Source organism: Anneissia japonica, unplaced genomic scaffold (assembly GCF_011630105.1).
Source record: "Anneissia japonica isolate Jap-2015-1 unplaced genomic scaffold, ASM1163010v1 scaffold4988_len2956909_cov206, whole genome shotgun sequence".
NCBI classification, from domain to species: domain Eukaryota; kingdom Metazoa; phylum Echinodermata; class Crinoidea; order Comatulida; family Comatulidae; genus Anneissia; species Anneissia japonica.
Window position 1 is genome coordinate 1722008 of NW_022696345.1, and position 15719 is coordinate 1737726.

The 15719-nt window shown below is 35.0% G+C and overlaps 1 protein-coding gene across 1 annotated transcript; it reads left to right on the top strand.

The window, feature by feature from the left end:
* Positions 1-4883: 4883 nt before the first annotated feature.
* LOC117101846 (muscarinic acetylcholine receptor M5-like) lies at positions 4884-12214 on the top strand. Its single transcript, XM_033241953.1, has 2 exons — positions 4884-4969; positions 9763-12214. The coding sequence occupies exon 2, from the start codon at positions 9785-9787 to the stop codon at positions 11018-11020; it is 1236 nt and encodes a 411-aa protein (XP_033097844.1). The 5' UTR covers positions 4884-4969; positions 9763-9784; the 3' UTR covers positions 11021-12214.
* The last annotated feature ends 3505 nt before the right edge of the window (positions 12215-15719 follow it).

The following is a 15719-nucleotide window of genomic DNA, read 5'->3' on the forward strand; positions in this document are numbered from 1 at the left end:
GTGCTTTTCTAACATTTAATAATGTGGCTTATGTAATCACCACTTAAAATCGATACTTTCATGGTAATTACATTTAAATCACTGCTGTATCGAAAATGCAGTCAGTACGTCGTCTCATATCAATCGTTAGTGCATTAGGAAACACAGGAAACATGTCCCTCGAAGAGTAGTGAACCTGAAAATAAATCACTAAAAAATGAATTTCAGTCGTTAAAGCACACAATTATCTGAACATTTTTTGCTTTCCTGCACACTAAAAAAAAAACTGTTCTTCTGTTGCTTCATTAAAAAAAATACTTAAAACTCTTTTCCATCATTAGCATGCACAGCGCCTTTGATAATGTACCTTGATAGTTAAATTGACGCTTTATTCTAACATTATTATTATTATTATAGACATAGACGTCAATTATAATTATTATTATTATTATTATTATTATTATTAGTATTAGTATTATATAATATATACTAATTTGATGACAAGGATGCTGTTCATTCCGTGAATTCAAACCATGAAAACTTGTTTATATACAGTATGACTAGAGAATAGTGAAATTTCACTGTTCCCTGGTATGACGATTCGATAGCACTATTCCAAAATGTCCTTAGGAATTTATATTAATGTCTGTATCTCATGATATCAAAATTATTCTTAAAATTAAAATGTTGTCAATAGAAATATTATTCTAGATAAGATTTAGGCGTTGATATTCGTATCCAATTGAATTTCAAAAATCAAATTCATTTGTCAGTCAAGCAACTTATATTTTCTTCTGTATTTTTAATTGATTTTTCAAAATTTTCAAATAAAATGATTATTACTTTCGATTTCTATGTCCAAATATGATATAGATGGAATTGTTTTGATTATTATTTATACAAAGAAAAGCAAGGTCTTGGTTGACTGTTTAATAGACTTCTCAGTACTGACAAAATTGCCTTGATAAATTTCAGAGCATTGATCGAACACAAGCTGATTCCCATCTTTACACATTGTAGTTCATGCTTGAGATTTTACATTTAATACCAGTGCAATAATAACTTACCATCAAGATCTTCATCTTACCATCTTTACCAATTTTACCAATTTTTAAATTTCACAATATATATATATATATATATATATACTGTCTCTTATACACATCTAGATGTGTATAAGAGACAGTACATATACATTTACATATTGCATACACATGAAGAGCACCTGGGCTTTGAATTCACTGTCAACTGTGGCAAGATCACCTTCCAATTTACCACTGTACTCGTGGGATATCATGGAAGGTGGCCTGTTGGTTGGTTTGGCGATGAACTGACGCAGTTGTTAAAACAATTGAATAAAATATCTTTATGCTATTTCAACGTTGTTTCTAAACATAACAACCATTCGGAGAGCCAAGCAAGGTAGAATGACTACTGAGATCATAATTCTATCTAAAAAAAAATGAATTTAAAATTAAGGCTATCTAAAATCCTCCTGGTTTATTGTATTTTATTTTTTAGGCACACAACACATGCACCAAGGATTTTCAATAGCGAATATATCACTGTCCCACTTGTAGGGGACAATCCCTTTCACAAGAAAATATACCCACACGATGCTTTACACAAACTAAATCTCAAAATGAGGATTAGGGAGTGGAGTTGTTTTGGGCGAGAGAAAAAATCTGCAACACTGACAGATATTGAACCCATAACCCCGGGATTGGAAAGCAATCACCTTATCCACCAAGCTATTCAACTCCACTCAACGTAATGAGCTAAATTAGTTGTATTGCACAAATCGTCATTCAGTATTCTAACGATTTTATCTTGAGGCTCAAACCCACATGCATTATATTTATTATATTTTCAGACCAAACTAGACAACAAATTTTCAAAGGAAGTCAAATCCGCTGCTTTCTTAACCCATTAAAATATCAGTGTCGTTGGTGTAGGCATAATATAGAAAACGACACCGGTACTCATTTCCTCTACTTCAACCCCTTTCATATCTAGGTTGTATCTAACATCCCTAATATTTCTGCAAACATATTGTTGAAAGCAAAATTGATCTACATTTTGAAACATGATCTATTGTTATTACCGTTTGGGAGGAGAGTGATTAGCCTGAGACGTTGTGTGGTTGAAAGTCCACAGTTTAGCATATTGTTTTCTAAATGTTAAATTCTGAGGTTCTCGAAAATATAATCTGAGTTTGTAATTTTTGAAAACATGGCACGTGGTTCACTGTGGTTCACTGAAATTTGCCGATGACGTCGCTCAAAGCCTGGTCCTAAATTAGCATGTCATACTTCTGGATGCTTTAAATCGGACGATCGATTAAATTAGTAAATTTTAAATCAACTTCAAGCGACAAAAGACTACCAACTCAAAATCATTAAACATTAATGATTAAAAATCATTCACTAACTTATACAAAAAATAATTTTTTCCCTTCTTTTAGCTAAAATATAGAAAGTGGAAAGTAAAAAAAAATAATAACATGACGATTGTAATCTTAGCTGAATTCCAGCTTAGCTCAGTCGGCTAAACTGGTTGTAGCCACTTGTGTGTGCTGAACCGTGGAGAACAGCTCTTGTGGAGATCTCTATTACCATCGCTGCTCTCCTTGTCTTTCAGCTGGATGGCTGAAATAGTTACGAAAACTTCTCCCATTCTTTTATTTTCTATATGAACAATTGCTTTTTATCTTTTTATCGTTATCTTTGCAAGTATAAACAGGTCTTTATGTTCATGGTCTTCCATTTATATAGCGCATACAATGCAGTGTCTCTATGCGCTTTCAAACCCAGTATCATGATAAAAAAAAATCAACAATGAAAAGCAAGATCAAAACAGATTAAAATTGTGAGAAAAGATGCAATTTAAGCCAGGATTTAAAAGTGGCCAAAGATGGAGAAGCCCTTAAAGTATACCTAAGTATGCGACTGCATGTAGTTGATCTCATTTTTAGGAGGTCATTAATGTACTTATACAATTATACACGAGAAGAAAAATTTTAAAGTATATAAGTTGCTCAACAGGTAGCCAATGAAGACGACGAAGAGTAGGAGTAATATGTTGACGCTTTGGAGTAAGCGAAACAATCAGCTGAAGCTGAAATTTCCAAATGACTTTGTTAGGAAGTCCATAAAGAACAGCATTGCAGTAATCAAGACGTGATGTTACTAAGGCATGAACTAACTTTGACGTAGCATCAGCATTAAGAAAGCGTCTAATTTTATAGATGTTACGAAGATGATAGGATATTACTTTGCAAGTATTATTGATATGCATTTCCATGTTCATGGTGAAGTCAACAATCAATCATTATGGCCCATGTGCACGTTAAGGAACGCAGTACAGCTTGTACACTCTTCGGAAAAGAGTAGGGGATTGTCTCCCGGTGCACTGCCCAATCACCACCAGAAGGACTCCACTTCTTCAGACTTCCGTGTGTTATCCTTGGTGAGTTTACGCCGAAAAAATCCATCCAAATATCTCGTTATGGCATTAAAAATTTATCTAAGCAAGCATAACAAAATGTGCTGAAAATTAAATTTGGGTAAAACTTTTCTTTGTCTACCTACGTGTCAATTGTCTTAGGTACTGTAGCCTCCACATCGGCAAGCTTCATTGTAACAGTGTGCACAAAAGCCTATCCAATTATTTATTCATAATAGTTAGTTAAAGTTTCACGATTTTTTGAATGTTTCTGTAAATTAATTTAAATATCTTATTGACAACAGTTACGAAAGTCATTTAGAAACCGTTCACTAATTACATTAGGTAAGTTTATTATTATAGATGTACAATTAAACAGCATAAATTTGACGAGTTTAGCAACAGCATTTATTGAAATCATTTTTTTTTTGTGAGAAATGTGGTACCATGAAGTCGACGAAATTAGCAACAGCATCCGATTATATAGCATGGTTGTTCCAATATTACTGTATTTTTGGCACAACAATAAAGAATCAATAGGTAATAATTAGTAAATTTCTCTTAAAATTGAATTTTACATTTTCTCGACCACTCCATGGACTTTCTGTCGAAGCCAGTAATTTATAGAGTATGTCGTAATTTTGAATACTGTAAATCAGACGATGGATAAATTATAAATCAACATCAAGAGAGACAAAAGATTACCATTTTGTCTTGTTGAGTGTTTTTGTCTCAGTTAAAGCTAATAGGCCTATATTTATTGAAATATCAGAAACATACTTTTTTTTAGTTAAAAAAGTGGTACCAACTCATAACTAACTTTCATTAAGAATCATTCACTGACTGATGATACAAAAGTAACGTTTTTACCTTTCTTTCGAAAAAATATAGAAAGGGGCATGTGAAAAAAGTTTCTTTATTAACTATTTAAATGTCAATGAAAATAACATCTTAATACAAACGTGACGATCGTAATCTGAGCTGAATTTCGATAAATATTCATATTGTGACAGTGTGCACACGAACTTAATCCAATTATTTTATTCATAATAGTTCAAGTTTCACGATTTTATGTCAATTAGACAAAGTTCATCATATAAATGTACAATGAAACAAGTATGAAGTCGACGAGTTTAGCAACAGCCTCCAAGTACATAGCATTGTTTAACAATATCATTGTAATTTTGGCACTAAAATAAGAATCAATAGGTAATAATTAATTTATTTATCTTAATATTGAATTTTACATTTCCCGACCACTCAACGCTCTGTCGAAGCCAATAATTTATTTTACCAAAATAATCAATTTATGAGACTCAATCGAACACGCAGCTAGTGCGCGTATTGGTGAGTGTCTGAATGCTAATCAAAACCGTTTAATATACAACTGTGATTGGTGAATCCGTAGATGTACGAGGCTACATATTGCTGAATGGAAACATGAGAAAACAGAGAAACCTAAACAGACAACCTATCGACCACTCATATTCAGACACACTTAAAGGAGAGTAGGAGAGCTGGTACCGTATATTTTTCAGCCTTTCGGGTAAGTTGTACTTTAGTGGTCTAAACCTGATAATAGTCATTACCTTAAGCAATTATTGCTTAAGGTTAAAAATGGATTCCATTGTATTAACAAACATTTTCGACAACACAAATATATATTATTCTAAACACTTGGATACCTTGTGTTTTAATATTGTTTTTTCTTTTGTTTGCGTTTGATATCTTAAAGATAGTATTTAAAATGCACTTCAGTTATCTAAGCTTGATTACGTCTTCATTTCAGGACTGAATAATAATAATAATAATAATAATAATAATAATAATAATAATAATAATAATAATAATTTATAAAGCGCACATCTCCACCAAAGGTGCTCAAGGCGCATAGACAATTAAACCAACAAGATCCAAATAATTCCCAGAAGAATTTTCAGCAAAATCCAAATACCAATTATCCCATCGAGGTAATGTTGCTCCCCGGGGGCGGATCCAGAAATGTCCAAAAGGTATTGAGACAACACTGTCGTAGGGGGTCCGGGGGCATGCCCCCGCGAAATTTTTGTGTTCTAGACGCCCGAACATAACATTTGAGGCATTCTTGGCCATCATTTTTTTTCTTTTTCTCTCTTTTTTTCCTTTTTTTTTCTTTTTTTACCTCCCAAAAAGGGGGGCCGGGGCCGGGCCGCCCCCCTCCCCCTAAATCCGCCCCTGCTCCCCATATAAGTATACGCAATAATAATTGTAGATTGTTCCAAGAGTAAGAATTGTACAAATCTGAGCACCACTATTTTTTATCCTTCTGTTACCCCACTGCCTAAATCACGGAGTTGCATTCTTCGCTTAAGTTGTTTTCACTACGGTAACTTTAGCTTTACATGTAGGCCTATATAATCGGAAACCCTCGTGATGTCCACCAAACACATAGGCTGTATTCGCATCGGATCCGAACCAAAATTCGGGGATGCACTGAACGCCAGCGTCCATATTCTTCCACTCTAATTCGATTGTCTGATCGGTTCGATAGGCTTTTCTAATCCGAAATTCAGATTCGGTGTGCTTAAGGCTTAACCTGGGTGCCTTCAGTCTAATAGCTTCGTCCTTTTATAATTGCGTATTGAATATTAGCTATACGAACTGTGATTAGATGTCGGTGCCTATATACCCGCACGCCGAATGTCGAACCTGTAGCAGTATCCACTGGCACTAAGGTGTCACTTTAAAACTAGAAATTTCTATATTACCCTTCAAGGATTTCCACCAATTTGGGGATGCAAATTGTATTACTTGAATTGATATAGTACTGACATTGGTGTTTTAGAGCATTAACAATCACGTATAATTACCAATCAATCACTTTGAAATTCGCACATTGGTTACATCTTGTTCGTCTCTATGCAACAAAAACAACAGCACATACTTAGCACTCCCAAAGCACTAATAGTAATTTTAACATTTAATCTTTAATAACGAATGATCCACTGCTCTAATAGTTACCCATTGGACTAGTATTAATGCTTGCTAAAAACTGAATTTTAACTCTATAAATGACAGTGAAATCAATATTTTACTTAGCAGGTTTTAATTTTCTTTAACAATATCTATGTAAAATGAATACCAACCGAAGTGATGTCTTGAGTATAATACAAAATTCAACAATTTAACTTGCACAGTTATTAATGTAAGGTGTTGAATATTGTATTTTACAACGCCTAATTTATGCTTAGTAATGTTGAGCTAGTATTTTATTACTATCGCATGATCTAATTTTAGCCCATCCAAAAACAAAACAAAGAAAAATTGACCCACGGTTTCTATCGGAGATTTTATGGCATAACTTTTAAATATATAATTTGAATATAATTCGAAGTAAGGGTAGTTGGGTTTAAAATTCAGAAATTCAAATAGGCCTACTTGTCCACAAGTTGACGGCTCAATAGGGATATTTAGATAAAGGGGACTCTCCGACGCTTTTGCTAAAAGGCCCATCAGCAACGACGATATAGTGGATGCCACCGATTAATTCATGGTGGTCAAGACGATGTTCCTGTGAGAAGTGGATACAGAAATCTTGAGTGTGAGTCATTATTACCATTGAGTAATTTATGCTTAAAGTACCACACTAAGAAAGAGTCAAACAAAGGAACCAACCCAGCATCTCATATATAATACCTCCATGCTCAGACCATGGAGGTGCTCAGACATTAATTATGTCAGCAGGTATTAATTTTGTCGATATAATTATAAAAGCCTTTGTATATCATAAGATTACTTAGTTAAAATACACATACGATTGAACATAGTAATCATTCGAGTCAAACACTATGAAGTAACTACGCAACGGAAGTGCATGAGTGTCCTCACTCTACAGCAAAAAAATCATGTTATCAGTTACGTGTCATATATGCCTTATGAGTACTAAATAACAACGTCAACACAAATTGTGGTATACCGATGATAATCGCTAATGCATGTATTACATGAATTCTGTGAAGATAGATTGGTTATCCAACGGTTTGGAAGCCGTCTCAGGAAATCAATGTAGGCCTAATTGATGAAAGTGTTAATGATAAGGATGTGCGTTTACGTGTAAGTGGGTGTAATTAATTCGTCGTAATCGTAGTGAGCAAATCACAGAATATTCTATATCAGATACATGACATCTGATAGGATTCAATACGAGCAAAGTCTCAGTTTTCACGAAAATGCACTTAACGAGAACAGTGCTTAATAGGGAGAAGCGCTTATTCGATTGTTTACGGTAGATCTACTATTCGCGATATGGAGGCTGTGATTGCTATGATTATGACTATGATAATAATAATAATAATAATAATAATAATAATAATAATAATAATAATGAATGGTGGTGATGACAATGATAATGAGAATTATAATGATGAGGATATGATGATGATAATCAATACGATTTACGGGACGCGCGTCTGTAATAACACGAAAACGATGGAAAATAGGTAGGGATCACTCTCCTTTCTGTACATGTACTGAAATTTGATATTAATTAGGCCCTCCCTATTAGTCAAAAATACGATTTTACGAAAGTATTCCTTAAAAAAAAATTAGGCCTAGGCCTAAGACAAGACAACCTCTAACCTAGTAGTAGGAGGCCTAGCCCAGGCCTAGTTCTAGGCCTCCGCCGATGGTCTTTACGATCGTACCGTACAAGACCACATTAATCCAAAATCTCAAAATCGTGATTCGTTTCATCGAGAAAATAAAAGGTAACACACCCGGGCCGGCCCGTGGCCATGAGATTATATTTGTGGTAGGAACTTATACAAAAACGTCAACCCCTGTTAAGAGTGGGCGATCCCAAAAACTCACTTGAAAGCAAAAAGCTTTCAACGCTGGACGGCGTTGAAAGCGGTTATGCACTTCTCAATTGTAGTCCCGGGCCCCACCACCGGCCCCCACCCTCGGACCATAGCGGGGCACTAGCCGGGACTAAGCCGGGGATGTACACATAGTTGTGTCCCCGTAGTACCGGGACGTACCGAAAATTTATCCGTAGATGTAACAGGCCTCGGAAGGCCCGGGAAATTTACACATTAGAGTAGCCGTGGTTTGGGTTGTGTACGACGGTAAGTGGCGGGGATGTATGTTAAAACGATGTTCCGCATTGCCAGGAAGACTTTCACATACATGTAACCGTTTTAGAAATTACATCCCCGGCTAAGTCCCTGTCTCTTATACACATCTAGATGTGTATAAGAGACAACTATAATTGACAAGTGCATACGCAGTAAAACAAGCTCTGCGTTCAATAGGCCTAATTAATTTTACTGTTGTGCAAAACAAATCTTATTGAATAATGGTGTTGTTGATGATGATGATGATGACGACGATGATGAGGATGATGACATATTGTCGACAACGATGATAACAATAATGATGATGATAGTAATGATAACGTCGAGGAGGAAGATGATATTTTTTTTTTATAAAATAAATGTATTCCATCACTTTAGAATCGGGCATCGCGTGAAAGGAAATCCCATTTACGTTTTCAAGCGTAAATAGTAAATTTCATTCCGTAATTCGTGAAAGAGATTCTATGAGATGTGAGCACGCACATGCGCAAATCAGAGAGCAGCGCAGCAAGCTAAGAAGATTAAATTTGGAATCCACAATTTTTGAAGTAACAACTTTTCAAGATATTTAAAAAAATGATACACCTTGTGAAAATGGTTACAAATATCCGATAATGGTAAAGCGTGAATTACAATTGTTATTGTGCTGGGTGAGGAAATTCAAGCAGGTTTATAGCATTCCTAAAGAGTCTTCATATTGTTTACTTCAAAGAAAGTAACTTAGCTGAATTGTGAACGGAAATGGGGAATGATTCTAAGTAGAAAACTACGGGAAAGGTGCGTTGATCAGTATGATATCGTTTTCTACGAGACAGAATTGTCAAGAGATGGTTGGATGAGGAACGAAGATAGTGGAGAAGGGGTTAGATGATTGAATAATAGACTTGTCATGAAATCTTAATAAAATTGTGTTTAATAGAGAGCCTATAGAGGTAGGCTTTATGTGCAATTCGACAAGAGTGCAAGAGAAACAAGCGACATTCTAGACTTTTTGTAAACGCATATAAGTGTATTAAAACTTTCAGGTATTAAAGTATAATTTTATATTATATCACAGTAATCGAATTTAATCCAAATATATCTATTATTAACATTAGAAATGCTACGGTGTCGTAGTTATGAAGAACAACAAACCAACTAGGCCTACTAGTGAAATTGTTCTGTTTAAAACATAATGGGTTTGGCATTGTGGTAATAATGACATTTTGTTAAATTTTTTATTTAGGTAGGCCTATGTGAAAGTCATTATGGATTCGATGGGAGAATTCTACACAGTTATGAACACAGACACGGAATTCGTTGAAATCTGCGCATTTAATGACAGCGATGCAAATGTGATGTCATCCATGTCGTCATCGATAGTAGACTGCCATGGAGAACCTGAAAACGACTGGTTGTTTCTCTTTGGAATGGTCACAGTGTGGGTATTTACTGCAATGAGCATATACGGAAACTGTCTCGTTTTGATTTCGTTCGCCATCAACCAAAACATCCGCTCCAAACCTGCCAACGTGTTTATTTTCACACTTTCACTGGCAGATCTCACCGTTGGTGTTGTATCTCTACCACCAAACAACATCTGGGTCCAGTACGGCTACTGGCCATTCGGTGAAACATTCTGTAAAATTTACTTGTTCATTGATTTCACCGCATGCGCAGTATCGTCTGGCTGCATCATCCTGCTAAGCTTGGATCGCTATTGGATGGTTAAGAAACATCTCAAATACAATTCGTTCATGACGCATCGGAAAGGATTTGTGCTATCGCTTTGCGTTGTTTCGTTCTATATCATTTTTTTTTCGTTGAGTATTTTCTTCTGGGAGGCTATAACAGGAGAGAGCAGAATTGATTACAGCGTTGATTGTGAGGTGGAAGGCGTAGATAACGTAATATTTGGTTCACTGTCGATCACTTTAGAGTTTATTATTCCATTCTCATTCCTTGTATATTTAAACATTAATGTTTATATTGAAATAATGAATTGGTCGACAGGAAAAAATCTACAACGCGCAAAAAATTACAAAATTAAAAGAAAGAAAACTAAAAATATATCTAAAATGGAAACATCCCAGGAAAATTTTAGCTCGAATCAGAAAAGTGAGACGTCAGTTATAAAGGCGAATAACCGAGATTCGTTCCGGCGTTTCCAAGGGTCGAGAAGCGGATCGCAGACACGAAAAGCGGCCATAATGCTAGCTGTTCTGGTCACTGTTTTTGTAATCTGCTGGACGCCATATAATATTTTCGTTATGATAGATAACTCCGAGATCAGTGATTTTGTCTGGGAGTGTGTAAACTATCTGCTGTGGTTTAATTCGGGAATCAATCCGATTCTGTACGCAGTTACGAACGATCAATTCCGGCAAACTTTCGCGAGAATTATGTTCTGCAGGTGGAGTGAAAAGAAAAACGGAAAATACCCACACACCAACCATTCACAGCAACAGATTTCACAAAAATCGACAATAACAAGAGTACCGTAAAACCTCAAATAAAAGCCTATTTTGATAAGAAGCCCTCTCTTAATCTCGAAAGGAAGTATAGGCCTATCTCGAATAAAGCCTATGGTCTTCTTTCGAGATATCACTACATTCAGACTGACGTTGTCTTTGATTATTATGATAGCGTGTTAGTAACAATATTATTTTATTGTACTAGCACGGTTAAAATTTAAACAATTTTAAACATAACTTTAAATTCCATTTAAAAAAGTCTTTAGTAGAAATTCCATAATTTAGAACATTCATTTTGAAAAGAAGCCCCCTATTTAGTTTGCAAAAGTAATCTCGAAAAGACGCCCATTTGGAGAAGAGGCCCACCTAAATAATATGAAGCACATCCAAGAGTCATAAGAAAAAAAGGAGAAGCCCGTGGCCTTTATTCGATGTTTTACGGTGTAATAGCCTGGGTTAAGCCCCCTAACCATGTATCATTCCTCAGTGATAAAATATTAGTGGCTAAATTAATGTAAATACATAAATGTGATTTATAGTTTATATACTGTAAGCGGTAGGTCTATTTATACGTGTTTTTTGTTCCCGTACCCTGTTTCATATAGTTCTTTGTCAGTACAGTATACATTAGGCATAATTACTCGTGTTTGGCTGATATTAGATATCGTATACATATTATTTCATAAAACACTTGCTTATGTTAATTACAGTTGAAAGTGCATGAGTTCTTGTTATGGGAACTGTCGGAAACTGCCCTGGATGTTGTAATTTAATGAAATACTGTTACGAATGTGTAAATGCTTTGCAACAACCAATAGTTAAATCGATTCAATTAGCAATAATGTTAATGTTTTGTGGGATTCTTTCTAGTTGTGTGCTAATGTGAAGCGAATACTCATTATTCTTGTGTCAACAGGCCGCTTCTTCTCTTGCAATTCTGTGTACCAACACAATCACAGATCTTTGTGAATACTGTAGAATCTAAACATTATCTAAAATAATGGGTTCAACGGACGCATGTTGCTTTTGTATAACAACGAGAATCGATTTTCCTAAATGTTGGGTTTATGTAAGTGAAAACCATTTTTAAATATTTGTCCGCAACGTAAAATATACAATGTCAATTTTCTTTATAGTTGTGGTAAATGTACAGTATACGTAACTGAGCACCGCATATTGACTACCAATAACCTTACTAAGAAATACAAGCTTTTTTTAAAGCTTTATGTATGTCGAACGTGTTTACTTTAATTTCTTGCTTAATTACACTCTCATTAACAACCGCTATTTTATTTACTAATTGTCCTTACGTTGGTCCAAGCCATTTCGTCCAAATATTAACATTTATTTTGTTAATGAAGTACACGAAGACGAGATTGTAATGACCTTTCGCAAACAAAACGGATCGATAACATCCAGTAAACATGGATATCTGTAGATTAAATACAACTCATAGACGAAGCTTTGGCCTTGTTATTTTCACAACAACAGATGAAATGTAAAAATCCTACATTTAGCAGGTAGCACCGACAAATGAGTTGATTAAATAATAGCCACGCTACGCATGGGATAAAACGTTAAAATCCTGGGCAACTAGAAGAGGACACATGTGTCAGCCTCTTCATAATATATAAAATACATTTAAAATGGTCATCAGAAATTGCCCAGTGTAGGCCTAGAGATTTTATTAATTTCTATCTAATTATCTTTTTGCCTGCTTTACCTAACATAGGCATAGACCTAAACACACTGATCTACATGAGAAAAATAAATTAGTTATGGGAATGTGTAGAACTAAGCAAGCGGTACTTTTACAATAAAAGACTGTCATGCCGAAGACATGATCACAAGCAGTGGCACGTTGGAGCCGGGGGTGGGGTGAGGTAATGTCGTCTATCGAGTAGAGCCGGAATTTTGTCAGCGAAGCTATCAATTGAAAAGTTGTATTTAGTCCAAACGGTGTCTACTGGTAACTCGTACACTGAAACAGCTATTGGATATAATTATTCTAATGTAGGTTTTTCAATTAAGAAAATATAATGCATATAATTAGCATTCTAGTATATTTTAATAAATACCTGTACAAATAACTTGACCTATGATTAAGTGACATCACTTTACTGAAGCAATTTACATCACATTTCCGTAGATTGATTACATGGTGAAAACAACGTTAATTATAGAGTCTAACATTTTAGCGTCGTAAAAAGTACGATAGATAATCGATAGTCTATTAGTATTAAATTTAGGAGGAATGATGGCGTCGGTGGCATTCTTCCCTAAATTTTACCTTCAGCAAACATGATGTCGAGATTTGAGTGTTGTTAAACGATACAAGATTCGAGAGAGCTACATTGTAACTTATAACAAAATAGTTTCTTCTGCTGTTCTTCTATTTCTTGTTCTTCTTTCTCCAATTCTTGAACTTCATTCTAAAAGAAATATCAAGAGTAGACTTTGCACGTTATTTAAACAAGTTCTAACTGTATCTTAATATACGGAAATCTGATGACTAGATGTACATATGACATGAGTGTTAAGGCCTTCATTAATTAGACATTGTAAATCAATTGGTAGTGACTGAACCACTAATCATTTAGAAGTGACTAAATAAAAATAGTACAAGTAGACTTACATAGAAATAAAAATTGAAGATTAATTAGGCAGGGATAAACATGTTTATTTTCATCAAAATAATGCAACGTCTATTTATCATGGAATAGTAAATTATTATTAAAAAATGAGGTGTATATTTTAGTAACACGTTTCGTAATATGATTTACCAGTTTCTAAACAAATGACAGACCATCGGGTGTATTTGAACGGCGCCCTCTGCGTCCGAAAATGGCTTAAAGCAAAATACAAATAAAATATCAGAGGTGGACTGTAATGTTGTTTGTAATACCCCCTTCACACTGAACTAGTTCGCACACGTTCTGAAGAACGGGATGGAACGGTGACGAACGGAATATGAATGGACGGAATGGAGTAGACACCGAATACAATCTTAGTACGAACGGTATGAACGGGAAGGACGGGAATGGTGGTCCAGAATGTTTAAAATTCGATCCCGTTCTACCCGTTCAAAAATAGATTGAACGTCGTGCGAACAGAGGAAATAAGTGTACGATTCAACACCGATGGTGTTACGTTCCACCCCGTCCTGCCCGTTCTCAGACAGAAACATGAGAACGGGCTAGATAGGGGTCGTATTATAGCAGATTGGAACATGATCCAGATCCCCCATCTGAACGTGTTAAAGACTGAGAACGAAGTGGAGACGGGCAAGACTGAGCATGAACTGGTTTGAACGGACATGTCCTAATGCGAACCGTGAAAAACGTCCTAGAGCGGGTTGAAACTTACTACGAACTGGGTTAAACGGGTTGAGGACGACGGGTTCGAACTTGATAAGAACGGACTGCAAACGACATTGAACGTAACGTCTTCCAGTTCTAAATGTTGTGCGAACGTTGTACAAAACGTCTGCAATCGTAATGCATTTACTTCAAAACTGTGTTTTGTCGTATTAAAAAGCTAAAATTGCACTTTCAACCCGTCCTCCCGTTTCATGAAATTTTCAGAACGGGCAGGAACGTTCTTCGAACTAGTTCAGTGTAAAGGGATCATTACTGATTCCTGTCTCAAAAATTCATGAGAGGCTCTTTTAAATAAACTCAACAAACAAAAGTAAACGAAATACAGGTTAAAAATCTCTTGCATAATTTACTATTAGACATTTTAATTCGAATTTGTTTAGATACACCGAATATTGTGAATGACTTTTTGATAATGATTTTAATTTGTGTAGCTGTGATTTGTAAGTGTTGGTAAAACGTTTTTTAAATGTATTTCATCGTAAAAAGTTTATGTTTGTTCTCAGCTATATAATTTTGTGATTCGCAACCAAGGATAATATATGTACCATGACGAAGAAATAAACCTCTGAATAGACACAACTCACCAAATAATTGTACTTGTGAGAAATGACATTGTGAATACAAGTGAAATAATATAGACCTACATATATAAATTTGTGTGTATATTTATAGATGTATATAAGCATATACAATTCATGAACCCCAAACAATGTTAATAAACATAAGGATAAAACGAAACCTTCATTGATATCAATATCTAGAAATACAGATATTTCAAATTTAATAATTGTTTAGCGAACTAGTTCCCCGTTAACATTATTCAGATTTAATCACTGTGTACAGTGTCAACAGCCAAATTCAATTGATGTATTGTGCAAACAGATATACAGTATACTAGAACATGTTTTCACTGTATTATTTTATAATACATACATATTCACTTTAAAATGGTGTACTCTACTATATATACTATCTGCTGTACTATATATATACATATATATATGGCTAGATCTCAGTAGAGATACAAAAATGATAAGCAACAGCTAAAAAGTAAACGTAAGTAAACAGCCAGAAATAGAACCAGAGCTTTCGGACAACACTAGTCCTTCCTCAGTGGCGAGTGAGTGAGACATCTAGATGTGTATAAGAGACAGCTATTATTTCTGACAATAGGCTGGGTGAGATTAGAATAAACAGCCTAAACAAGTAAACAGGAAGGCCAAAACTAAACTTTAGAGGCAAGCCTCAATAAATAAGCCAAATGATTTATCCAGAATAAATTGAAATGCCATAGGTTTAATTTAGTGTACTGGGAGAAAGTTCCTAATATTGAGTCCAAATGGTGTGGT

Excerpts from the sequence above, each read along its gene's own strand:
- LOC117101846 (XM_033241953.1), top strand. The coding sequence starts at position 9,785 with ATGGATTCGATGGGAGAATTCTACACAGTTATGAACACAGACACGGAA.